The sequence below is a fragment of the Diadema setosum genome, chromosome 5 (genome assembly GCF_964275005.1).
Source record: "Diadema setosum chromosome 5, eeDiaSeto1, whole genome shotgun sequence".
Lineage (NCBI taxonomy): Eukaryota > Metazoa > Echinodermata > Echinoidea > Diadematoida > Diadematidae > Diadema > Diadema setosum.
Genome location: NC_092689.1, coordinates 10,815,859 through 10,843,576, shown reverse-complemented (window position 1 = coordinate 10,843,576; position 27,718 = coordinate 10,815,859). Strand labels below are relative to the sequence as shown.

The following is a 27,718-nucleotide window of genomic DNA, read 5'->3' as shown; positions in this document are numbered from 1 at the left end:
CTGAGATGAGATTTGGAGAAACTGCTGGTGAAATTGACAATAGCGTAATGGGAGTAAAAGAACTTGAGGTATGCAGTGGAACAGGGGAAAGCGACTGCAAACAAGCTCCAAGATGTGTTGGAGACATCAGGTCAGACAATGCGTCAGTGCTTGAAGACAAACTGACCTCCACATGGGATGACAGGATGGCATGTCAGACATCGGAAAAAGATTGTTTTGACAGTTTTCAAGAACACACTGATTATGCTCATGAAAGCACAGTGATACAGGTCTCCCCTGACAACATCGCAAGCCCACAAAACGTGAATAATCATAATGAAGTGCAGAGCTTGTGCATCACGGAATCCTCCAGTGTTGTCATGTCGAGCACAGGGAATGATCCAAACAGGCTTGATGAAGGCCAGCTGCCTGCGATACCACACCTACTTGACAAATCAAGAATGCTTCGTTCAGAGGCTAGATACTGTAATGGTGCATACACCAAAGGAGAGATTTCCTGCAGTAATGATGAAGCCCACTTAAAGAATAGAAGTGCTGCACATGGTAGTGTACTTTCCAGGAATATGACCCACTCTACCCAGGAAGTAGATTACCAAATTCAGCAATCCACAAAAGACAATTTTGCCAGAAAAGTGAATGGTGGACCACCACAAGGATGGAAATCTGCAGACAGAAGCGCTCATGAAGCAGATGGCTCAAATGCACCACAAGATAATCAAGAAGGAGTTGCAGCAAAGGTGCAGATGTTGGATGACCATCTAGGTAAATCAAATTTTCCTTTTCTGAATGATGATAGTCAGCTGTCTTCTGTGACATCGGTGGACACCTATGACTTCTCCCAGGATACCCAGAACTGTGATTGTAGCATATCCACACCTGACAACAAACTACAACTTCCAACGTGGAACAGGTGCGAGTGTGAATCTCTGCAGAGGTTGTCACAGGATAAGGATGCTGTGGTTCCTGACATTGCAGCTCAGCGGATTGGCAGTCCTTTGATCACAATGCATGTGGACTGTCTTCGTGACCGTACAGGGCTTGATGAAGATCTCAGCATCGTGAATATTTCAGAGACTGAGCAGTCTGTGCCAGAGATGAACCCAGAGATTAAAGAGAGTTGTTATGGTGGAACTGGCAATAGCAGTAACAGAAGGGAAGATACAGTGCCAGGTGAAGTAGAGCTTGCTCAGAGAGTGAAGTCCAACACAAGGGTGGCATTCCTGCAAACTTTAGATATTTCTTTTAGAGGGAAATTTCCATCTGAAGAATCACAGGAAATTGATACTGATTTTGCCATCACCCCTTCCAATGACAACTTAGGAAGAAATGGAAACCAAACACTTTCACAAGCCTTTGCAGGTGAACTGTCTTGTGATCATGCAGTGACCAGAAATAAAGAGTCAACACATTTGGATTGTCAAATAAGTGCTGTTGTTACAGAGGCTAGCACAGTGAGAGGTGTTGAGAATATCACCAGCTCACTACAAGGTTCAGACAACGGAGATGGAGTTACAAAATATCCTGCAGCTGCTGGAAGTGAGGAGCCGTTTCAAGTGTTATCTGTTTCACACATGTCTGGTCATGATCTTGTACCAGGAAGAATTTCTCATACCAGAGAACTTATGGCAAAGGATGGATATCCCAATGTTGGAAATGAAGTTGAAGCACATGCAAGCAGAAGAGATGGAGTTGCCACAGAAACCACTCTAGATATGTACAATGAACTGGAACAGAATGGGGCTGAATATGCAGTGAAGGCATACAAGACATCTCAAGCAAGTCAATTTGAAGAAGATTTCTCACCCTCAAAAGAGACTGTTGCCAGTGTCCAACAGCCAGATTGCCTTAATGCATGGATGCATGATGTGTCAGATGACACAGTGGAAAACCAGGTCACTTCAGAAGGGGCCGTGCTGTGTACACATGGATTGGCAGAAGATCCACCAGATATGAGTGTAGTGTTGTCCAACCCTGACACCATGGATAGAAGCAGCATTGGTAATGGAGGTAAGAACCTTCTGCACATATTTCTCCCTTATCTGTGTTTTCATATGAACAGTTGGTATGCATGGAAGTGCAAGTGACATACAGCAGTAATACAGTACAACATCAGTAGTGAAAACATTACCTGTGTTTACATTTTTCTTCAAAAGTTAATCAAGCGTAAGGACAAAGAAAAAAAAAGAAGAAAGTAAGTGGAGTGCATCACACTACTTTCTTAAATACACAGATCCTCATCAGAGTTCATAAAAGAATAGATTAGGGATTAAAGAGTAATCTATTCCACATTTTCATGTCTCAATAATTCTGAAATGCACTACATGTATTTCAACTAAATATGTGAGAAGCATTTTTTTGCAATCAAGATCCTTAAAATATTACCTTACTGTGATCATTGGTGTCAATTCTTGCAAAATTTGTATATCACCATGAGTGATTAAGATGTTCTGATGAATTGTTACAACACACAGATGATAGCTGTTTTGGCAAGAATCGGTTTGAGCCAAAGTGTTCAAAGCCAAAGTACATGAAGCCTGAAAAGCATCAAAGCACCATCTCAGTATTGCCTCATCCTAATAATCTAAGAAGACCATTGATGAAGAGAAACACTGGAACATTTTGCCAGGAAAAGTTGTCATCCAAGGTCAGTGGAGAAATTGAAGCAAATGTTATTTGCATAATTTTACAATATACATAACTTAATACAAGTTGGTAGAAGCCCTAGTGTCAGACAAACATTTGATCATTTAAATTTTATTCTGCTACTATCCACAAGTGGCTGAAAACAAAATGAATCTTTATCCAATTAGAGAGTGTGGAATTTGGCAGTTAGCATCTAAATGGAAACCTTGAAAGAAGCTACTTATTCTTTGATAAAGATTTTTTTTTCTCAGATTAGACAGATATCAGCAGATTTTGTTGATTAAGATGTATCATGGAATTAGACATTATCTTCCTGCTTTGCAAATAGCCCCATTTTCCCTGTGCTGTATAAACTCAAATCTTTCACTTAAATACATAAATTAAATGAAGTCTTGAAGATGTTTAAGAAAAATCAAGATTAATCAGTTCCGTTGTGTGTTCTCCTTTTTCTCTTTTTGTTTCAATTTCAGCATGTCTCGCCCAGAAATGAAATCAGCTGGAAGCAGTTCAAATCGAGCGAAACAGTTAAGAGGCACCGTCTTCCTGTCATGATGAGTGAAAAGTGCACCAGAGACGATGAGGACATTGACTACCATGTAGTGCATGAGCTCGTGGATGAAACTGCAAGATTAGGAGCTTGGCCTGGGATACCATCACATCACAGTTATCTAGGTGACGACAACAGCAGAAGCCTTTCTTTTGCAGCAGTGCAAGGCGATGAAATAGAACCTCTCTGCAGGAATCCAGCTCGTAGCTTTAATGTAGAGGATACTTTGTTGGAGGAAAGAATAAAACTCTTCCAAGAAAGAATGGGCACCCATCATATTGATGATGTGCAGAGGAGGCATCATTCAACAGACCTTTGTAGCAGTGGCTGCATTCCTTCAGAATCTTCATCAGCTTGGTTCTATCCAGTCTCCTCCCAAGCAAGCATTTCTGAACTTTGTATGAACAAAGAAACAAGTGAGTGCAGTACAGCATCAAAGAGATACAAGAACCTCCCAGATGATTACTTTTCCCCAACTACTCGAGGTGACCACCTGCACTCAGGTACACAGAGTATGGATGAACAGATCCTGTCACCATTTTTCAGGAGTCAACATGACTGTGAGCCATCTCCGCAGGGTTCATGTAATGATGTCCTTCATCTGTATTCATCAAGACAACCAGACCTTTTAAAGCTTGTAGACAAGCAAGAACTGCCAAGCAGATCAAGCTCTGTCAACTTGAATGACAGCAAGAGCAGAGTTGTGTTGAGAAGTGTGTTTCCAAAGCTTCAGCCATTGAGCCAGACATCCACTCCTGTTAGTGTCATTGAGTACAGTCAAGACCATGCCAGCCCTGATGTTACCTTCCTAGATTCTGGGGATAAAGTACCAGAAGTGCAAGAAATTATAGAGGGAATTAGTGACAGTTCACCTCTACTGTTCCCATGCTTTCAATCAGGAGAGGGTGCTAGTTGTCCTGCATGTGACAGTCCATCTCTGACACAGCATAGTGTTGACAAGGCTGACACAGAGTGTAGGCAACAGAAAGGCCCAGTAAACCCAGATACAGAGGTCAGTACACTAGAATCACAGAAGTCAGTCGCATTGCAAGACTCTAGCACCTGCTTGAATGTAGCACATGTGCAACAGCATGCTGCAACCCAGAATATGCCACCAAAGCATTCTGGACAAAGGCCTGTATCGAGAACAAATCTGCTGTCAAGTACAAGTGAATGCAACATCATTCCAGATGATGAGAATGATATCCAGTGCCCGAGAGCTTGTCTTGGATGTGACGTTTCACCAGTCTGTGATGAGATGCTGTCCTCACAAACTTCCAGTGCTTCATTTGATGAGAGTCCAATTTTCAAGCATGGCTCGTTCAAAACCCCATCCCAAAGAAAATATTCTCACGAAAGATCAAGTTGTCAACAAACTGACATTAGTGGGTCTGCAGGTGTGCAGAACAGGAGGCATGTTCAGATTCTGAGATGCAATATTAATCCACACTCGCAGCGAAGACCACTTATTGCGCAACCACCTGATGAGAGTGTGAACACACCTATACCAAACATTTTTAAGAAACTCGATCACAGCCAAAGAGAGTGTGTAGCTCCTTCACAGGGTGCCTCACCATGTGGAACCACTCTTCCCACAAGACTTGGGGTTGAAGCTAAAGCATCAAGATCTTCCCCATGTCAGCATGCTAGAAATATAGAGCATGGTACACTGGAGGTACAACATTCTCAGAACAGCACCTGTGACAGTGACTGTGGCACAGCCTTTGAAGATGCAAGAGATGATTGCATGCAAACAGGATATGATGAAGACAAGGATCATTTGATGGATTCTGGAGGAGACCAAGACCAATGTATGGATCAGCATGGCTCCTCCCACAATGATAGAAAGCAGCCAATGATAATTGATCTTACACTTGATGTAGGAGAGTTTCATCCTTCAGAAGGGTCCTGTGAATGTTACATAATAGACACTGCCGATGATGCAAGGCCAAGTCAAGATAGCATTGGGTTAGGAACTATTAGCCAAGGTACCCATACCCACAAGAGTGATCATGTCACACAAAGCAAGTGCGGTTTGTCACACTGTGTAAACTGTTAACTTAACAGCAGAGCTCTTTTGATTATGCATTTATGAATACTACAAATAAATTTTACTTATTTACAATCTATGTCATTTCATAGGTAATGCATGATGAGATATCATAAAAAAAGGACTTGAAAGAGAAGAGAGAGTATTAGCCACAAAATATAAAACTTTAGTTAAAGATCTTGTGTGGTAGATCAGATTTTTTCATATCTCAACAAATGCTAGATGATATTTTGATATCCAGCATTGATACACATTGCTAATTCATATGTGAATGCTCTTTTCCTTTCTTTTTTCCTTCATCAAACATGGCCAGCCCACAATGTGGAAGAAAATGCAAGGGAACCAATGCGAGCTGTACATTCCTCCAATCGACAGCTACCTAGACCATCTCGTCTTGCCAGACCAGCTTGTACCTCATCACTGGCAGTAGCAAAACCCTTGTCCAGTGGGCAGATGACAGCCCAGTCAGCAAAAGTTGCAAGCAAGAGTTTCAGAACGCCAGTCATCAAAGAACTTGCCTTATCAAATGTGAGCATTTTATCACTTATTTAGTTTGTAGCACAAGGTTTGTTGTGAATCCAGTCTTTTATATGAAACTGAAACTAAAAACATATCTACATGCAATTTGAAATTTGTTGATCCTTTTCCTTTGTTGATCCTTTTTACACCAATTTGCTCTAATGTGTGGTATTCACACACTGGGCCTCAGATCGATTAAACCATGGAGCTACCAAAAAGATGGAGTAACAACGGTTGGGGTCCTTTTGAAAGGCAGCCGGTCGTCGCAGGCGATTCGCAGCTCAGTAGAAAAGCACGACAAGCTGCTCCTCCCGTTATTGTACCCCCGTACGTACCGAATGCCGAACACGACGCTACGCAGCGCACCAGCGAAAACCTGATGGGGCACGAGCGCCGTGTGAGCTGTCCACTGTAATTTCAACATGGACGCCCGAATACCTACCGAATGGGGCCGAATGGGTGCATGCACAAAACCGCACAACAGCCATGCGCATGAAAATCTCTCCCGGTCCGCGACACAACAAGTAGTGAGAGCTGTGTAGGGTGTACGTACGTACGTATCTGGCTCCAGTCTCTGTTTATATGCACTATGGTGCCAATTTCAGCAATCTAGGCAATAATATTTAAAAATGTCTGAAAATATTATATAACAATATCATAAATTATTCATATATTACGTTGTTTAATATTTGGTATTTATAAATATGCTTTGATGAAGAAATATTAAAACTCTAAGCTTCATGTATAGCAAGTTGCAATGCATATGGCCATATGGCAGGTTGTTATGATCTCATCGTGCAATGTTGTCTGCTGCGTCAGCTGCATGTGTTATACGTACAGCTTACAGTACGTTGGGCCGGATCGTAACATAACAAAGTTGATAGAAAGTCGTCGGTACCGGTATGTCAGTATCAATATTGTGTGTGGTATGCGAGTACTGTTTGCAATAAAAAGTGCTGTACTGTTTCGGCTTAGCCTTGGCTTTGGTTTAGTAATGAAACCTCACAATGGAGATCAAACAGCCGTCCAACTCGAGGCAACGTATCTACTTGTTTGACGCTATCGACGAGTGGAGAACGCAGAGAGACGTGTTCTTAGCTGGAGGACAAGTAAGAGACCAGAGGGGGAGGCTCGCAGCGTCAGCGTGCCGATGAAAATTTTGCTTTCCACTTGCTGGAGTTGCATGAACAGTTTTGCAGGAATTTTTATTTAGAATGTGCAAATTCGTGTTACGACATGCACGGTGGAATTGTGTTGCCACGGCTTACGCCAATCAAGCAACCCCAGCTGGCCAAGTCAACAACTTCAAGGAATCCAGATCCAGATGATGTGTAAGTAGAAGTCTACACATGAATCAGTAATTGAAGTGGAATGACTTTTTCTAATCTAGTATCAGTAACTTTAGGGCATTTGCGTTTGATCGACAAGTAGGCCTATTTTTCTATGTATAATTCCGCGTTCTCATTTATGTCAAATTATGATAATGCCGTAATTGAAATGACATTTGCTGGGTCAGTTTAATGTCATTAGTCCCATTAAATGAGAAGTTTTTCATATCAATCATGTTATGCAAATTCCCCAAGAATATGATTTAGGATTTGCAAATAAATTTTAAAAAAAAATGAATAGATCTATCGCAAGCTCCATCATACATGTAGTCTAACCCAATAGATCTGGTAGAACTCTAACGTTTAAACAGGGGAACTAAAGGTTCAAAGATGATAGATCTAACAATAATAGATTCTAGTTTAGGCCCTACTTCGACTTGAAGGTATGTCGGTTGGTGCACGGCCCCCTTCTATCACGGCCACAGTTACACTGTGCAGTGCAACTGTGGCCGTTGGCCCTGCACGGGCACAGTCGCTTCCGGTCCCCGTCCTGAATTTACACACGCCAGGGCAAGTATGGTTGGACCTACTACTAATCGACCGCCTAATGTTTATCTGCTTGATAAGAATATTTAACACTGAAATTCACGTAAAAAAAAACTTGACCTACGTGATTGAGAAAATCCAGCTCTATCAAATGCCGTTGTTCCGTTTTCGATTCGAAGTTTCAGTGCAAAAATATCGCCGACGAACTTGCGTGGCCTCGTTTCAGCTCTCCGCGGTAAATCGCGTTAATAGGATCGACCGCTGTTTTTGCATTGACAATGCACGCAAACCGAGTTGTACTGAACACCGTTTGTACGAAGCTTTTTAGAAGCCTTTTAGAAACTTCCATAGACATTACATTGTGCTGTCATTACGATTCGGTGAAAATATTCATTCGAAATTTTGTCCTTGATTAAAACCATTAATGAACAATGAATAAATCGCGTTTTCCCACACCATCCTCATCTACATTCAAAGCCAATCCATTTTTATGTGCTTTGCGCGCAGAGAAGTGCGTACTAAGTGTTCAGTGCGCGAATTATACGCGGTCGGTTTCAATAAGGGTGGTATGGTCGATATGTAGTAGGGCTACACAAGACACAGGGTCTCCGACCCAATCGTCCGCGTTCAGAATGGACAACTCGGCGGTAATATCCGCTACCCATGACGATGTGTCATCGTCCATGATGGCCACCCTACCTATATATAATCTGATCTGACGATTACAGTGTAGTTAACGACTGACGACGATCGACGGTGCGATGAAGAGAAGGCGTAGGCCTACACTGTAGTCGTACAAGTATAGGCAGCTAGCTACTATAGCTCATATGCGAACATTGCATCACACAGTACATACAGTATACCATACATTCAATTCACATTACACAAAACGTACTCCCCGCGCTCAGATCAATCAAGCGAGCAAACGAGATACTATAGCGCGATACATTGCTTTAGGGATGTCTTGCGCACACACACATTTCGCTTCGTAGCAACTTCGGAAGCGAGTTTACGTGCTGCCGCCCGCGGCTGAAATATGTCCATGTATCCTCGCGACTGGGTGTCTTGAAGTGATGCTCGAAGCCGACTCGTAAAAAGTAATCCTCGCTAAGCCCCCGTGAGCGAGAGCGATGACAGATGAGACAGTGCGTACGCACAATGACGTCATCCGCAGCGCGTTCGCAAACTGGTTCTTACCATGGAGCCACCTAGCTCCATGGTTCCACCATGGAACGTCAATGCATGGGACTACACAAACTGCAACTGCCCCGTCGACTTCGAGCATATTCGATTTAACATGATTCTGAATTAATTATAGCTACAAATAGTGAATCTGCAGTGTAACAAATTGTTTAACATGTCATACCGTCGTTTAGTATGTAAATCACGATATGATACGACCGGCATGTAAACAAACACTGCACTCTCGACACGATCAATAATGGCCGTCACGCTGTCCCGAACAAACACAAAGACAAATAACAGCTGGCTTCACAACGGTATAGATAAAATGTCCGCAATTGTACGCAGTCAACACTTACGTAAGATTGTGGTTTCAAATGTCAGCTTTACGGACAGATATTGAAATATGTGGAGAAATGTGAGGGATTTTTATTAAGAATTTTATTCTTAGGGTATGTACTCGCCACAGTCACAAAGCATGACGACAATACACTGTACAGTACCTTCGCTGTTCATGGGCCAATTCAGTTCGTTCAAAGTGCACTGCACTCGGTATCTCCTCTGTTTTGCCTGTGGATATTATGCGCATGCGCGTGGTCTTCAGCAAAGTTTTGTGCAGCCATATGTTGTTGCAAGTCGAGTTTTCGACTCGATACAGCACTATATTGTATGTGCAATGTCGGTGAGTATGACGTCATTTTTGCGGCTCGGAGCATCGTTTGCCAAAGTATCCCCTGCGGGACGAGTTAAGCCGTCCCAGCGAGTGCGGTGCTTTGAAGTCTGTCAGAACTGACCGCTCGTAGTTGGGTTACGTAATATTGGTGGCCTTCGTTGTTACTCCATCTTTTTGGTAGCTCCATGATTAAACTCTTCAAGTCAACTTTGTAGGTAGTGGCTCCTACCAGGAATAAAATAAGAAATTCATGAAACTGCTGTTATTGTACTAAGATCATTAAAAAAGTTTAACTTTTTGTTGCAAAAAGCATTCAGTAAAATGGAAGGAGCATTAAAACCGAGTGTCCTGAAACTCATCTTTATATAATGTGAATAGTGAAGGGTTTTCATTGCAGATTTGACTGACGATACAATATGTGCCTCTGCTTCAAAGTCTATCAAAATGTGTGATGAGGATTTTTTTCCCACTCAAAATTTGTGATGTGCATTGGTTTCTACCTGAAGATGGCTGTAAGTGGTGAGCTCAGATTCCCTCCTGCTGCAACAGTGAAGTCCAGCACCATACCACAGAGAAGGGTCCTGATACCAGTCTCCTTTCCAAATGTAGCAACATACAAGCAAGTTTTACTTGCTGCAGTGAAGGGTAAGTTGAGGAAAATGCTATCTCTTCCAAAGAGTAGTATTATGTCACATATTACTAAGTATTTGTGTTCTCTTGCTTCTTCTTCTTCTTGCATAGTGGTGACTACAATTCATCATTCCTACAGCTGAAAATTCTTTGATACATTTACCTCATGGTCATTTGAAAAGTCAGAAAGATATTTGATTCCATAACATGTAAATGTGCATCACAGAGTGATTCCACTTTGACTTTTGTTAATAGTTAATTTCAAAAGTAACTATTAAAAATTGCTTTCCTTGTGGTTTTGATATGGAATAATTGAACTGTGGATGATGTCTGACTTGTCAATCATAAATAGTCTTTTCGTACAATCTATTTTCTCACTTGCTATATGTTGATTAACATTATGTGAAATTCTGACGTGCATGTACCCTGGAACTTTCCTTACCTACCCATCAGAACACCTCAACATAATTCTGTTTGAGGTCGCACACCGATACCACTCGTGCATGGCCAAAACTGATGTGACGGCATACACCAGATATTGTGAATCTGGGGGTCAACGGCATGGTTCCTTCCAGGCCAGTGGTTCAGGGGAGACAGCCAGCAACCCTCTGTGCAAGCATGGCCAGCCAGCCAAGATGGTCTGTGTGAAGAAAGAAGGTCCCAACAAAGGCAGGATATTCTATGCATGCAACAATCCCAGAGAGAACCAGTGCAAGGTATAGAGCATAATTATTTAATATGTGTGTGTGTGTATGTGTTCGTGACATGAAACTAGCTTGAAAAAAAAAAAAAAAAACATGCAAATTCATAATGTGGACCAGTTACCTTTACCGTAGTATGTGCTACCAAAGCCCTTTACCAGTGTGGCAGCAGCGATCTGTTTAAGTTGCTGGCGAGGTTGTCATGACCGTCTATGCATTTAAAAACACGCAAGATTTATCATACACAGCCAAGTACAAAAGTTTAATCTGGTGAAAGTTTGTACTGTCATAAGAATTTTGTTCTGGTTACTTCTGTTTCCTCCACTTTTTGTCCAGTTCTTCCTATGGGCTGACCAGCATGCAGCATCATCCAGTCAAGCTAGTGGAGCCTCATCAGTCCCAGCCAGTCAGAGAGAAAGAGCTCTAGTCTCCCTAATTGATGCCGCCAGTGTGGAGAAGTTTGCCAGGACCCACCGGGTGCACCTCTACTGTGAGAGCTACCTCAGCAAGAGGAGTGGGCTCAGTCAGAGATCACTGCCAGGGGCTCCCGTAAATACATCATTTCTCATACCAACTCACATAACTATTTCATTAAACTATGTACAATGATACAAACTTAATATATTTTTTAATCTTCTATGATAGGTAAACATAGATATCTGTCTTCATATTGCCAATATAACAACTCAGAGAGGGTCAAGAGTTCTTATGTAGTAATCTGTTCTTGTGTACATATTTTCCTCATCATTAAACAATTAAGAATGAAAATTTAGCCATGTTGAATGCTCATAAAGGCTGGAAACTTCAGGCAATTTTCTTAACCCTAACTAGGCCGGGCTATTTAGGTAGATCATAGAGCCGGGGGGGGGCCTCCCAGGCCCCCCCTCCAGATCTCGGCCGTCGACCGCGCGATCGCGACGAAAATTGGCACACACGTTGCCTATGATGTAATCTAAAGTACCATGAAGTTGAATTTTAAAGAAATTATCATTTATGCTAAATTATGCTAATTTATGCGTAATGATGCATGAAATCAGACAATTCGGTATAAATCACTAAATAAAGCTCAAAATGGGCACATTTTTTGTGGAAATATTCTTTTCAGTGTCCTGAGCAAATATAAGAGAAAAAAATTACGCCATCAGAAAAAAATTTCCCAAGTATTTTATTGTTTTTTGAATTTCTTATGTATTTCTTTGTTTTTCGACTTTATGTTTTTCATTGTTTTTTCGATGAAACTTTTCCGTGACATTGTTCCGAACAAGAAAATATGTTATTAATTGATTTTAATCCATAAAACCTCAAAATAATCATGCTTTTATGAAATTTGCCTGTAAGCACAGTTTGCATTGAAATTGTACACAAATTCACGTTTTTGAGCAATTTTTGGTCTGACATGCATGTACATATTTATGCGTAACTTCGGAACCGCGCGCCCGGGTATCGCAAATTTAGTGTCAAAAGATGCGGGAGACTCGAAAGAAAAAAGTCACGAAACGTCGCGGCGATAGCTTTTCGCGTTAGCGATACATCGCGCGGAACGTCGAGGGGGGGGCCTTGGAGGCCCCCCCCCCCCGGCCTAGTTAGGGTTAAGTATGGAAAAAGTTTGTGAGTCCTTCTGTAAAAATGTTTGGACACATTGACACCACCTTCCTAGCAGTTTTTCTGATTTTCTACACAAGTGTCCACTGCTTGCTAAACACACTAGCTCACATCCATTTGTATCAGGACAAAAAAACAAACAAACAAACAAACAAACAAAAAAGACTGTGTACTTTATGTTAAATGTTCAGAGCTGAAGCTTGTCATTAAAAATGTAAACTGATATGAAGTGTGTGTATCAGTCAAACAATTTGCATTGTATTTAAGTCAGTAACTCAGATATATGTTATGATGATTACATAGTAGATGAAAATACAGTAAGAGACGAACATTTTTGCTAGATTTTAAAGGATATTTCATAATTCATTCCTGGGAAATAAAATTCTTGCCATGTGTGACGGTATTTTGAAAGAATCAATCACTCCACCCATCCTAGAGAAACTGCAGACCAGCCTTGAATAGGCTACATACCTGATAATTGATTTTCACTCAATTTTGAGAGGTTTTAGAATGTTTTGTTTTATCTAAGAAAAAAAATTCAACCATTTCTGCCAAAGGCTGTTATTCTGCAGTCATGTAAGTGGATATTGTACTTAAAACAAAAGCAACAGACCATAATATTAAAGATATTAACAGGACAAAGTCAATGAATTACATAGTTTCATACATTCACCTGTGTGTAAGGTTTAATTTCCAACAATTTGGTCCTTTACAGCCATATGGCAAAAGGCACAGGGGACAGCAGATAGACAATGCCACCAAGAGGATCTTTCTGAAACTGCATCGAAAGGAGCACTCTTCGACATATGCCAAAGGTTAGCTTTGTTATGCTATTATTTCATCTTTAGCTTTATATTCTCACAAGATAAATGAAATATAATGCTTCATTTGCACCCAGTTATGAACATTTCATCTACACTTTGCTACTTTTGGAAAGAGAAGATTTGATCAGAGTTGGTACCTGTCTGCTTTCTATCGTTTTCTTCAGATGACCTTTGGATTATCAGCCAGGATTTAACCTTTGACCCAGCCTGTTCTTTCACCGCCAAGAGTGTGTACCATGGACCTTCCTCTTCCGATGAGATTGAGATTGAGCCCCTGACGGGATACTCACCGTCAAATTGGCCCTCTGGCTGTAGGTTCTCGCATCCATATGTTTAGTTTCATGATTATTGTTTTCAATCACATCTTCAAGTTTTTAGAGCGGGTTAGCATTTGTTTAGATTCATGTCATTTTTTTTTTTTATTGGTGCAAACATAAATTGAAATTACACACTTTTAAACTCACTTGATAAGCTATTTCCGTAAGAGTTTGTATAGACATAGAAATTTGATCATTTATAATACACATCTATTCATGCTCACTGCATGATTTATTCAAAGGATATCATTTGAGAGAAAGTTATCTTCATTTAAAAGATTATCAAAGGGCACGTTTTTTATAATGTCACCAAATATTTTTAGTATCATTGTCATCTAAAGTGACCAGTGCTCATGTGTTTCTGTACATACAAATCAGACTGTACGCAGCAAAGGTATGATATGCTAATCAAGGTATCCAGTATGCTATTTGATGCGTAATATCGTTAACTCTTTTGCATCATAGAATTGTCAACTCTTCTGCATATATAGAAAATGTATGATATTGCGCAAATGAATTCATTGCTTCATTGCTACATGTACATTGCTTCATTGTATTTATGTGTGGTACATACATGTTTATTTACATTGTGATTATTTATTCAACTGGGTGAGTAGCAGCATGTTTTTTCCACTATTTGCCAATGATCAAATTTTGTCTCAACGCTGTCATGTACAGATACTGTATATGGCATCTTAGCAGCCAATGTCAGCTCAGAGTTGACGTACCTGGACAACATCCAAGACTTTGTCAATCCAAGAAGCTTTCCTCTTCTTCCACATTTGACCAGTGGGTATGTACAGTAAGGGATGAGAAAGTTCAGTTTAATCTGATTTCAGATTTGTGTTCTTCAGATTTTTTTTTTTTCTGCAAGTACTCTCACACCCCTGATGTTGTGGTGCAGGGGGTGAATTTCATTTTGTCATGAATTTATATCCATCAAGTGGTCTGCCACTGATATTTCATTGTAGTTAGTAAATAAGATTAGTCAGTTCGGTTGTGAATTTCTTACTAATAATTAGGCAATAAGAGAGTTAAATGGGCGAAAAAAGGTCAAATCAAAGTGCTATTTCAGCAGTGAGTGATTTGTAGTGACATAACTTTTGAAGGCAGAGTGTGAAACAAAGCAGTCCAGTGTCTATGATGTTTTCCTGTCTGTGTACCTCTTGTGTTGACAAGTCCATCATCTGAAGGGTGTCTCATTATAATTAACTCCATCGTGCTGGAAAATTTTAAACAAGAATCTTACCTGTCTTAAAGCTTCGTCATACAGCCCTAATATGACTTTCTTTCATCCCCTCAAAAATAATGTTTCATTTACTGTGATTATTTACCTTACAATTCTGTTTCTGTTTAGATGTGATGGCAGCATACCAAGTGCTCCTGATAGAAGGTACTCCCTTCACGGCCATGCTAGCAAAGCTGCCCACTTGCATCAACTCAATGTGACCCCAGAACGAATCGTGAGTTTCATCCCATGTTGTGTATTACAGCACTGAAGTATACATCACCTGTGTTTGACCACAACATATCTCAGTTCAGTTCAGTTTTACCACCCTTTAAGCAGTGTTCAATAATTCCAATATTCGTGCCGTTTCTATCCTTTTGAGTGATTAACTTGTAATAAAGATTAGAACTGCGATGTTCTGATTGGACGTGTCATCCATTTAGGTATGCATTACACTGGGTTATGTAGTATATAGAAAGAACAGAACCATCATGTAGTCTTAAGACTTTCAGTGTAGTCATTGTAATGTTCCAATTTTGAAATTATCTTAAATGGAGAAGGAAATTGATAAATTGGTAGTGAAATGCATCGCTGTATACTTCTTCCACCGCTGTAACCCACTGTAAATGTTCTTATCTGCACCTAAGACTGACCTTGTCAATGAGATGATTGACACCTACCACCTGAATGAGGACCAGGCAGTGGCGCTGCAACAAGTTGCTGCAATGTTGACGGCCGAGACAGACAATGACAGCTCACAGCCTCCCATCACTCTCATACATGGTATGAAACTAATCTGAATATATGCTCAAAAGATGTGTGACCCATTAAATCTACAGCTGATTGTCATTTCATTGTTTATTCTAAAGGAGAATGAAACCTAAATATATATGTGAATTGAAGAAATCCAGCAATATTAGTATGTTGGCAGCTATGTTATTAATGTTCCCCTCTGTATTTGGTGTGAGTGAGAGCCACCTCCAAAGTGCAAAGTTTCCTATGAATATTCAGTAGCTTAGTGATTTGAAAAAAAAAAAAAAAATGTATTGTGAGTAACCCCCCCAATCCACCTCCTTCTGTAGGAGTATTTGGTGCTGGAAAAAGCTACCTCCTAGCTGTCACCATCCTGCTGCTTGTTCAGCTCTTTGCCGAGAGTGAGTCCAATGATGGAGGCACACAGACCACTCCCTGGAAGGTCCTGGTGTCCTCCACAACTAATGTTGCAGTGGACAGGATTCTCTTGGGGTGAGTCACCATGATGGCCCATATCCTCAACAGGGAACTGAAACTACTTTGGCATAACTGAACCCATTTATTGAAATGTAAAGTGGAAGAAGTGCTTATGACTGAATTCTCAAAGGAGTACTCACAAATGTAAGCCAACATTTACATTTTCTGTAAAATATGCACAAATCAAGTTTCTTTACATATTTTTGTTTTTGAGGCAATTGTTGATTTTCCTGTGATCAATTTCGTGTCAATGTTATGTTGAATCATGACATGTAATATATGCAGAAAATTTAGAAATAAAGTCCTTTTAAAGCTAGCAACCTTCCCCCCCCCCCCCCCAGGAAAAAAAAAAATTCATAATATTGCATTGAAATGCTCATGCTAATGAAAATACCTTACTTGCAAAGCAGACATGAATCTGTGACTTACAGACAAAATAGTCATCCTCTATGTCCACATTCACGTTGAGTTTGTTTTAGATAGAATAATCATGTCTGCAATTATATCCTCTTCTAGACTTCTAAACCTTGGCTTTGAGGACTTCATACGAGTTGGAAGTATGCGGAAGATTGCTAAGCCAGTGTTGCCATTCAGGTTTGAACAAATGATTATTTTTTCATTATCAATAAAATTGCTTGTTTTTGTTCTTTATGTCACAGGTTGTGAGGATTTGTGAGCTTATCTTATAGCTTGATTTTATTTGTGGACAATATCATTAGTTTGTGACAGTTTAAGCATACAATTATTGTTGTTCTTCATTTTATGCAGTAAGATATTTTAATAATAAGTTTACACATCAGTAGAATGTTTCAATATAGTAGCATATTGTTGTGTCTGTCCTACCACTATGCAAACTACTGAACAAACTAATGAAATAAAGCTGATCAGCAGTGTCTTCTTATTATATAGATACTACTGTTTGGCAATACTATTTTAAATGAACTCCGTTTTACCAATATTTGGCAACAGAATTCAAGAGTTTCACGCTTAAGTGTATAAGCAATTAGTGTAAGTAAGTGTACGTCATAAACAAGTGAAGTCGTGAGGACAAAGCGTTCAGGTTTGGTAAATCGGTCACCAGTTTGTTTGCTTGTTTGTTTATCTATTTGTTTGTTTGTTTGTTTGTTTTTCTAATCCGCTATGAAGAAGATTAACCCCTTTCCTATGTTACAGATTTTTCTTGATTGCCTATTTCTCATCTCCAGTGTTCATGCCTCAGACAAAGAGAACCAAGAAATGAAAGAGCTCCAGATGATGCTGAAAGATGACCTGAGCAGCCGAGAGAAGCAGCTGGTTCGGAAGAGCATTGAGAGACACCGCCTGGGCAAGAACAAGGAGATGATGTCAAAGGTCAAAGTGGTTGGGGTCACGTGTGCAGCCTGTACCTTCCCTTGTATCAAGAATCTCACCTTCCCTGTGAGTGTACATTGTTTTCTTCCAGACATGCTTTTAATGAAATCAAATGGGGGAAGAAGCATTTATCAAACTTCATGCCCAATGTAATTTGATGTCTTTAAAACTGTAGTAATTTTGCTACTGTTTTCAGAGGCTGTTTCCATTGGTTTGGTGTGAAATACTTGTCCTTGAGAAATATGGCTCGCGGGGAAGACTGATACATATGCACAGTACTCCAAGCACCCTTTCAATTGCTGACAGTGAGAGATGACTAATGGGCATCACTCTCACCTCTTAAAATTGTTATCTTCCACTTCTTTATTTGAAGATAAAAAGTACTTTGCAAGCCTTTGGATGGCATCGTAGATATTATTTTTGTATTTTTTTCTCCAATTGATTTTGATTTTAGACCTCTCAGACTGTGTATGTATAGCTGATCTGCCAAGTCTCCCTTATTATGCAGGAGACTTAATATCAATTTGAATATGTCTTCATGTCCAGATAAACATAAAAATCTCCCTGATTTGGGACTTATTTTGCCTGTTTAAATACATAATACACACAGGTTTCTCCTTGATTGCTCTTTGGAATCTCGCCAAGTTTGATGGATGAATTTTGGCAGTCCTGTGTATAGTGATGTTATATCATGAAAGGCAGATTATGTAAAAGCTGATGTGTAACATAACTGAGTAATGTACTCAATGCTGACAACATGATATGATAGTTTATTCAAAGACCAGTTGTAACTGATATGTGTGACACAACAGCTGGGGTCACATTCAGTTTTGAAAGTAAAAGTCAAATTCAATAAAATTATTACCATCATTGTGCCATCAGTACATTGAAAAATTAATGAAGTGTATGTTAGATCTATTTCCTGTGTGTCTATACATGTATTTCATAACCTTGTTTATCAAGCCCCTTCTGTTGAGACTAACCAGTGATTACAGTGAACATCTTTGATTTTGGAAGGCTACTTATCCCTTGTGAATACCAGTAAAAGTGAACTACAATCCCCATCATCATCATCCTTCTCCTTTTCCTCCTCCTTTTCTTCTCTGATAGGTGGTGCTGCTGGACGAGAGTAGCCAGATGACGGAACCTGCCTCCCTGCTCCCTCTGGCCAGGTTTGGCTGTGAGAAGCTGGTGCTTGTAGGGGATCCCCACCAGCTGGATCCCACCATTCAGGGGTCCGAGTCTTCCCACACATCCAGTCTGGAGCAGACTCTGTTTGACAGGTTGTCCCTAATGGTACGCGAATAGTTTCCATGCATTGTTTTGTGTTTTTATTGTTGAATGATCTCTTTGTGCAGTCTTGACACCGACAATATTTTTTCTTCCTCTGCTGGTTTACTTTAAAACCAGAGACATTTGCGGCACAAAACCTTTGCAAATTGGAGCCAACTGCCCCTTTGGTCACATGAATCTTTCGTAAATTGCCATTGGCATTTAGTGTATTGTATATACAAAAGCTTTGCAGGCTATTTACTTTTGCAAATCTTTGCTCTTCACAAACTTTACAAAAGTTTCATGCATATGAACATTTCTGATTTGACAGTAACAGGAACTTTGGAGCAGCACAGACCTTTCAAATTTTACTTCTTATTTGTGGTATTGGTGTTGGTAGTGTGGTATCTTCTGTATTGCTGTAGAATATGACTGTGTTATACAAAGGCCAAAGACAAAACAGCGTTCAGAATATAATTTGCATATAAGATAAAGGAAATAATTTTATACGTGAATTAATCACAGCAGTATCAACATACTGTCGTGATTTGAACTACATTTCTCACTGTGGCATTCCCAGAGGTGCAACAGACTGTAAATTTCTGCTGTAATATAACAGGCAATGATGATGGTGATGGTAATGGTAATGATGATGGTGATTATGGTGATGAAGATGATTAACTTCAGCATCATTCGCAGCAGCAGCATCAGCATCAGCATTATCAGCATTATCATCGCCATCATCATTATTCCTATTATGATTGTCACTTGCATAACAATTTTCCTTCACTTGAGTTAAAATTTAGGGCACGCACGGTGTACACAAAATTGTAGTTTCTTTCTATATTCTTCACCTCGTCTGCCTCACAGGGATACGACCCAATCATGCTGAGGACACAGTACAGATGTCATCCCAGCATCAGTGCCTTGGCCAACTCCCTCTTCTATGGCAACCACCTACTGGATGGTGTGCTGGCTGAAGATAGGCCACCACTTGTGGTATGCTGAGATAGACTGAATTGAAAATTACTGTTATGCAAACACAAATGTGCCAGGTCTTGACCTGCTGTGTAATTGTAAGCTAGCTGCATTGCATAAATTCATTTTTATGCAGTTCTGTGTGTTGTGATTCCAATTCCAAATGCTATGAGTAAGTATATTAATGGGTGTATTTTCCAGCTTGTTTATGGAAAATCCAGAGATGGTCCCTTGGAGTGTGAACAAATTTGGGGCCAGTTTTCACATTTTGATCTTTCATTTAAAAATGCAAGACCAAATTATCTTCAAACTTGGCAAGTATTATAGCTACTGTGATAGAATATACAGATGGACGCCATGCAATTCTTAAGTAGCATTATGCCTTATGGTTATCATAGTCTCTTTTGCCAAAAAGTAGTAGCTCTAGTGCTAGCTCTACAATTTCTTCAAAATTTCATTGGCAGCCTGTATTTGATATCAGAATGGCATTACTCCATATTTCAGCTACTTGAGTCTAATAGACAAGAAATCAATACATTCAGCAAATGTGTGTGTCCATGTAGTTTTCTGGAATGCTTACAGTGCATAAAGTGCTGGCAGGTATAATGTGATGTCCTCATAGGCTGGAATGGTGCCCTCTCTTTCAAGGAACCCTGCAGTGAATCTGTAACACAAAGGACACAGCAATTAAACTTCTGAAATGTTTCCTTGCTCAACTTCTCAATGTCATTCATCAGAATGATCTTCCCACGCTGTGCTTCTTCAATGTGTCACATGGGCAAGAGAAGAGTGCCAGGGATGGGAGTTACTTCAACGATGCGGAGGCCAGCTTTGTGGTCTTCCTGATTGGTGGGCTGATAGAAATGGGGGTGGCACCCTCAGAAGTGGGCGTGATCACTCTCTACAAGGCACAGGTCAACCAGATCAGCACACTACTGCAAACATCAAGGTATTCACCGTTCACTGTTTAGTCCTTCCTCCTTGGTAATAGATACTGTCAGGTTGCTCTATATTTCTGGAAAGGTCGAAAACATAGAGCTCACGCGATGCTTCTAATATTCAGGTAATAATGTTTTTGCCCTGTTGAGCAAATGGGAAATCAAATAGTATGTGTCATCATAGTTTATATACTATTGGGATCGGCATTTCTGCAAAGATGTAACTACTTTTCCTTTTGATTTTGTTACTTTGACTTGTGACCAGTTTGAAGTTGGCATATTACAGGATTTTGGAGTGTTAGTTTATTTGAAATCAATAGCTTGGCACAATGGTTGTTCAGGTATTCAGTGTCATATGTTAAACTGTTCTGCATGTTATTGACATATGCTCTTGTTACACTGATCTTTAGTCAAATATATAATGTACCTTGTTTGATAAACAAAATTTAGAAGAGATGTATTAATTATTTGCTTTTGCTGCTCAAAACAAAATGCTCTATCTGTAGATCATTCCTCATAAAAGTGTTTCTCTGTCAATAGAATTTGACAGCACCCTTTTCTTGTGACCTAACTCCATCATGCTGGGTGTCAATATCACTGCATATGTGCAAGCTTCTTTGTGTTAGAGCTTACATGAAGATATGAGATTTGATTTCTATGAAGGACATAGTCATTAACAGCTGAAGGAGTGGCTCTATCAAAGGGGACCTAGTGATACTGACATTGGCCCATGTCACATGCTTGTCCAAATCTTTTCATGACCACTCAAGAAGTGTGAGCGTTAGTCTGATTGTGGCTCAAGTGATCAGCAAAGTTTTCTCAAGCTGACACTATCAGGATCCTTGTACAAAAATTGTAGAATATCATCAAATTCAGGCCTCTGTGGAGGAAGGGGAAGTAATCCTTTCAGGATTTTGTCCCGTCGTAAGACTTGCTGATTGCACATTGAATTATACACCAATAGGATTTCAAGCAATTCCACTTGACCTTGTAGACTGGGTGTGAGTGGTGTATGTGGACTTCTCGCTGTTAATCTCATAAGATTTTTGGTCCAAGTGGTATTTGCAAGCCCCGTGCTTAAGTTACCCCCATTTACGTTTTGGAGCCTCTTAAGAACCTTGCAGTCGCTATCATATGTCGGTGGAGGCTGTCTGAGATTACATGTGATTTGGGTCTCCTTCTCATTGGATGAAGTGACCAAATTCCAACAAGCACATTTCCTGTTCAATCCATTAACCAGTACACTAAATGATTTGTATGTCTTCAGAGTTAACCTCATATTTATGCCTACTTGTGAGAAAAGATGCTGGACTCTTTGCTGAGTTTTTTTCTTACCATTTTTATGATGGACATTATTGTTAACCCATTGAGGATGGGCTGATTTTGCATTTGAACATGCATTTCCCACAGACCCTTGCCCGAGTATACTCAGGGCTCGTCCTCAACAGGTTAATTGTGATCCTAATAATACCTAGCAATTTAATCAACAATAATTTTGGAATGCTAAAATAAATTCTATGTTATCATGATAATTATAAGTAGCATTGTTATTGAATGGCTGTAATGCTCTTGCTGTAATTATCCCATTGTAATTTGAAGTTCTCCCTCACGAAAGTATGATGAATACCAGGTATATGAATATGCTACATGCCTTGCCTTTCAGCAGCAAGGCAAGTGGGGATCTCAGGGCTATCCAGATCTCCACAGTAGATGCCTTTCAAGGTGGGGAGAAGGCTATCATCATCCTTTCTTGTGTCAGGACCCAGCGTGTTGGATTCATCGACTCAGACAAGTAGGTGTCTCCATCAAAAAGTCACATTGTGGGGTACAGTTTAACAAAGAAAGTTCAAACTCTGGTCAAGATGAGACCATAGTGCTTGTGCTTCTTCCCCTCTGTCTTTTAAAGCATGTTCACTTTGAGCCATTCATTAGTACAGTTTCTTTATGTGTGTGGATGTGTGTGTGATCATGTGTGTATTTGTACATATGTGATTCGCAGTTGAGTGAAATTACAGACTTTGTTCATTCATTAGTCTGTTTATATATATTTCTGAGTGTGAGTGTCGTGGTGTGTTAATATGTATTTCCGAGATAAAGACAATATGCAAATGTCGAAAGTGAGATTTAAAAGAAAATATCCTGGAAGGTTGCTACGAAAGTCCTATTTCTATCTGATTAGGCAGGTAACTTTTAAAAATTGTTTCTCTGCAAAGATAAGCTCTCTGATTTGAGTGCTGTCCATTGGCTCCTTGTGCAGGCGGACAAACGTGGCTCTGACAAGATCCAAGAACCACCTGCTGATTGTAGGAGGGATGAAGATGCTGTCAGAAAACAGCCTCTGGGGAAAAATCATCCACAAATGTCATGGTGAGTCATGAGTTTCACTGTGTAGACTTAACCCTAAAAAGACTGGGGTATTTTGGTAGCTGGAAAGACTGGGGGGGGGGGGGGGGGGCCTAAAGGGCCCCCCCCCCCCCCCTTGAGATCTCGGCCGTGGATCGCGTGATCACCGCGAAAACTTGCATAATGGTAGTGTGCGATGTAATCTACAAGATCACATAATTAGATTTTTCAAAATAGTCTTCTTTTATTTTATATCAATTAATTATGCCAATTTATGCAAAAATCAGACGTTTTGCTATAAATCAGTAAATAAAGTTCCAAAAGTGCAAATTTTTGGTCCAAATACTCTTTGTGGCATTCTTAGCAAATGTACTTAAAAAAAAATTTGGTATCAAAATTAATTTCTTATGTATTTTATTGTTTTTATGAATTTCTTATGTATTTCTCAGTTTTTTGACCTTTTGTTTTTCAGCAAAATTTTACGTCAGACGTTTTTGAAGAACAATACTGCTAAAACAAATTGATTTCAGCCATTGAGAGTAAAAATAAGCATATTTATATGAACCATGTGAAAAATATCAATTTGCACTCACTTTGTATACAAAACCTCATTTTGGAGCCATTTTCAGTCCGATGTGCACATACAAAAATTTACATAACATCAGAACCATACCCCCGGGCGTCGCAAATTTGGTGTCAAAATGTGCGGGAAACTCAAAAGCAAAAAGTCATAGAGCGTCGCGGTGAAAGCAATGCCCGTTGCCAAGTAATCGCACAAAATGTCGAAGGGGGAAGGGGGGCCTTTTAGGCCCCCCCTCCCGCAGTCTTTTTAGGGTTAAAGCAGTCTTGCTTTTCATGACCTGTCCATAACAGAGTGCAATTCAAGGCCACAATGATATTCTTACAAAAGATTTATCTTGGCACACCATTTTGTTTTTATACATTTAATTTGTCCCATAACATCCCTTCCCATTCATTGGCAAACTTTATGTTATCATGCCATCTATTGCTTGTAGTGTACAGAACAGTGCACAATACCTAACAGTGCATCATCATATTCATATTGCATCTAAAGATAAATTCATTTCTATCATATTATAGGCAACATTGTCTCCTCAGCCACTGATATACTGTAGTATCATCAGAAGATGCTAGGATTATACACTTTGTAATCATGTGTAATACTTATGTTTAAACATTCATCTGACACCAGGTACATTTATACGTTTGAGAGTCTAGATCATTGCAATTTTAGCGCATCGTAATTGTGCTTGGTGCATTCCACTAATTCATTGCCACCACAACTTGTAAAGAAAATTTGGCATGTAGCTTGCTCAGTTTCTTCCAGAGGAACATTATTGCTGACGATCACCGTGTATTCCATGGTAAAGCTGCACATTGACTGTTTTGAAAGACAAGACAGCCTCACATCCAACTCCAAGAAATAACTAACACTAGTTGTCCATCCACTATTAATCTGTAACAGAGAGTCCCAATGGTGTCAAGGACTCCAGAGCCTTCCAGAAGCAATGGCAAGAGAAGCTGGCAGAGATGAGAGTCGCCATGGAAACAGGGGAAGAAAGAGTCAAAGAGATGCCTGCAAAAAAGACCAGAAGGAACGAGGATATGGAGGAGACTGGAGCAGTTCTGAAAGATGTCATCGATTCACCCATTATGTCTTTGAGTGAGGATGGTATGTACAAGTATTACTTTCCCATTTCAGCCACAATTTGGTGTGTGTAGGTGTGTGAAGCAAGAAGATGACAGGTACATCGATAGAGGGTTAACATGAACATTTGCCAGTGTGACATCCATTGTGAAGAAGCAGTTTTCAGTGTACATCAAAGACATTTGCTGTTGTGTGCCACGGTGTAGTTTCTGATCAACTCTCAAGTTGTGACAATTTTTTTGTTTTCACAGAGAAGAGTGTACTACCAGTACTGATTGATGTTATGCTATTAAAATGTTATCAGTTCTCTGAAAAATCAAATACAGTATTACAAGATTTCACAATGGCCTTGTGTAGACAAACAAAGTTTATTTCAACTAACATCCCTATTGCAAGTTTTTTATGTGAATTATGCTCATTTATCAAGGCTTTCTTTACTGTTTGTTTCTGCAGTCTTTTTTATTCTTGTAAGAAGTTAACAGTTGGTAAAGACCTGTATGGAATTGAGGTTTTTACTGTGACTTTACCCCTACTGCAGATGACTTTGTCGAGAGCAGTTCATGCAGTCATCCCAGCCCTGTACCTTTTGATGCGTCCACACTGCTGGCTCCCATCCATCCAGTGGAACCAAACCCCACCCCTCCCGATCACACAAGCAGGATGTTCTGTTCCCGCGTGCCAGGGGATGTACCACCCCATACTGAGATACAGGGGACTTCGAAGGACATGATTGCTGCAGACTTAATACTAGACAGCCATGAACCATCACCTGTCTCAAGCCCCGATTTCTCCAGCACGGGGAAGACTTGCTCCGATGGTCCACCACATGGGAGCGGCCATGATACCTCCAGCTCGACAGTTCGCACCACTAATTCAAGTATCTCGTACTCGCCTCTTCAGGAGGTGGTGGAGTCTGATTCCGATGAAAGCAATGACGATCTTCCAAATTTTGGCATCGGTGACATTTTACTGTAGCGGTACAGGCATCAAAACCTGCAGTGAAAGTTTGTGTTCATGCTGCCATCCCATGTCCTACTGCCAAATTTGTGATTTCACAGCTCCTGAACGCTTTGGTGCCTTCTAGGTGCATATGAAGCATACAAATAAGCATGCACATTTGCTTTCCATGCATTTGTCAAATTCTGGGTCATAGTGGGTTACAGATTTTTGTGAAAATGAGAGACATATGATGCTGTGTGCAAATGTTGAAGTATTTCAAGAGTCAAAGCAGTTTCCAAAAATCTACTTTGGTGTTATGATACCAGCTTTAAGAAAGTAAGGCTTTACTGCATTGTCACATAAGAAAATGGGATAAAGGCAGAAATACAGACGGTATAGCTTTAGATATCCCTTACAATGAATACATTTGTACTTGATTAATTCTGATGCACAGACGGGCTGATCAGTGTGCCCAGTAAGGTTGCGGTCCTACAATGCAAAGCAATGAAGGTTTTAGGGAAAGGTCTGCTCACAGACTCTCACTCACAGTTAATTGGAATTATCTATCTAGTACTTGTTATTGTGCGACTTATCTCAAGATATCTACTTGTCACGTCATATATTTGATTTTCAATGGGATTACAAAATGCGTCAAGCATTTTAAGATGCACATAAATGCTAGAGATACATGTACTTTGAAAAATTTCTTGTGAATTTCAGCACAAAGTGACTATATGTGCACACAAGAACAATTTCGTAAAAGTTATCGTCTTTCAAAAGAGCACCAATACCGTGGAATCTGACAGTAAAAGTAATTACAGTACCTTTTTGCTTCCAAGGTCATTCCTTTTTACGAACAGAAGCGAATCTCTCTTTATGCCAGATAATAGAATTTTAATATTCATGATCAGTCTATTAATCAATATTGATCAATGATATTAACTGCAATATGTGTCAAAGCAAATTTGAGCTTGTAAATATTTGTGAAAGAAAATATTACATCTAGGTTTCCGTGTTCTCATATACCGCCCATATGATGTGCAGATAAATAAAAATTGTTTTCGTAAGTGAAAATAATTTACATTGGTATCAGTGTAGTGATGACAGGAGTTAGTATTTTGTGTGTGCATATAAAATATCACATAATTCACATGCATATGAACAAAGACAATTTAGAACAGTTTTGTCAAGAATAATATTTATTTAATGATAAGCTCATAATTTCTCTTTAAACTATAATAATCTGAATGTCATACATGTACCATCAAATTTATTACACACAGTGACAGCATGGTGCTTCAGTGCAAGCACAATGCATACAATCCTTCTGAGATGAATACAATAGAATTTGATAGATATGTTATTCTTCTCTCGTAAACAAAAACAGCTTATCCCCAATACATCACACATGCGAACCCTGTTATGAAGAGCACTATACACAAAACAGCATTTCATTATTGCATGTGTGTAATGTGTGTTTATAAGAACTGATCTCTTGTAGGATTAACTTAGTCAAGCCACATCACACACATGCATGATTTGAATGTTTTGCCTTTGCACAAGAACGATACTAGTGGAAGCAAGGAGTGATAGTGTGTTTACAAACAGTATACGGTACTTTATAGGCATCACATACAGTGGACTCCCATTATAATGAACACGGTTATAATGAAATTCCGGTTACAACGAAGTTAAAATTACGGGCACAACATTATTCTCTCTATGTATTGTTTGTTTGTTCAGTTATAACGCAACTTTGATATAACGAAAGAAAACTGCCGGTCCCAAAGACTTCGGGAGTCCACTGTATTTTCAAGTGCAACATGTGCACAACTAATGGCTTCTAAGACAATCTATTGTTTTAGCAACTTCAAAATAACACATGTATAATAATTCATCTTCGAAGCACCTCTTTTTGCGCTTGTAGTGGTGACAAAGTCTTGTGCTGTGCAGCGCGTGAAGCTGAGAACATTCCCAGCTGCTGGCTGATGTGTTGTTTATGATGCAATATCGGTATCACAAAATTTGTGCCTTCGTTTCTGAATGAAGTTTTTATCACATGCAAATTGGATGAACATTTTCTCAGTGTGGTGCTCTTCATGCTAGTCACAGGAGGAAACTACAGAGTCTGTTAACTGCATATTTTATTAGGAATCCATGGGATGATGAAGAGGCACACTTATCTGAACAGAATGACTGAATTCATAAT

The 27,718-nt window shown here is 39.8% G+C and overlaps 2 protein-coding genes across 2 annotated transcripts; both read left to right on the top strand.

Annotated features, from left to right (window-relative positions):
- Nucleotides 1-4,131, top strand: LOC140228498 (uncharacterized). Its single transcript, XM_072308729.1, has 4 exons — nucleotides 1-2,007; nucleotides 2,472-2,644; nucleotides 3,114-4,016; nucleotides 4,090-4,131. The coding sequence occupies exons 1-4, from the start codon at nucleotides 6-8 to the stop codon at nucleotides 4,129-4,131; spliced, it is 3,120 nt and encodes a 1,039-aa protein (XP_072164830.1). The 5' UTR covers nucleotides 1-5.
- LOC140228587 (5'-3' DNA helicase ZGRF1-like) lies at nucleotides 3,919-26,720 on the top strand. The gene is made up of 20 exons (XM_072308817.1): nucleotides 3,919-5,178; nucleotides 5,554-5,768; nucleotides 9,995-10,133; nucleotides 10,572-10,834; nucleotides 11,156-11,368; nucleotides 13,137-13,236; nucleotides 13,410-13,556; nucleotides 14,241-14,355; nucleotides 14,920-15,025; nucleotides 15,438-15,573; nucleotides 15,873-16,035; nucleotides 16,537-16,614; nucleotides 17,226-17,436; nucleotides 18,481-18,666; nucleotides 19,513-19,641; nucleotides 20,358-20,569; nucleotides 22,222-22,350; nucleotides 22,816-22,925; nucleotides 24,388-24,594; nucleotides 25,109-26,720. Exons 1-20 carry the CDS (start codon nucleotides 4,299-4,301, stop codon nucleotides 25,543-25,545), a joined length of 4,176 nt encoding a protein of 1,391 aa, XP_072164918.1. The 5' UTR covers nucleotides 3,919-4,298; the 3' UTR covers nucleotides 25,546-26,720.
- The last annotated feature ends 998 nt before the right edge of the window (nucleotides 26,721-27,718 follow it).

Coding starts and splice junctions, on each gene's coding strand:
- LOC140228498 (XM_072308729.1), top strand. CDS start 6: ATGAGATTTGGAGAAACTGCTGGTGAAATTGACAATAGCGTAATGGGA. Junction 2,008..2,471: donor AAGCAGCATTGGTAATGGAG/GTAAGAACCTTC, acceptor TACAACACACAG/ATGATAGCTGTTTTGGCAAG. Junction 2,645..3,113: donor AGGAAAAGTTGTCATCCAAG/GTCAGTGGAGAA, acceptor TTTCAATTTCAG/CATGTCTCGCCCAGAAATGA.
- LOC140228587 (XM_072308817.1), top strand. CDS start 4,299: ATGCCACCAAAGCATTCTGGACAAAGGCCTGTATCGAGAACAAATCTG. Junction 13,237..13,409: donor CTCTTCGACATATGCCAAAG/GTTAGCTTTGTT, acceptor CGTTTTCTTCAG/ATGACCTTTGGATTATCAGC. Junction 22,926..24,387: donor AATCATCCACAAATGTCATG/GTGAGTCATGAG, acceptor AATCTGTAACAG/AGAGTCCCAATGGTGTCAAG.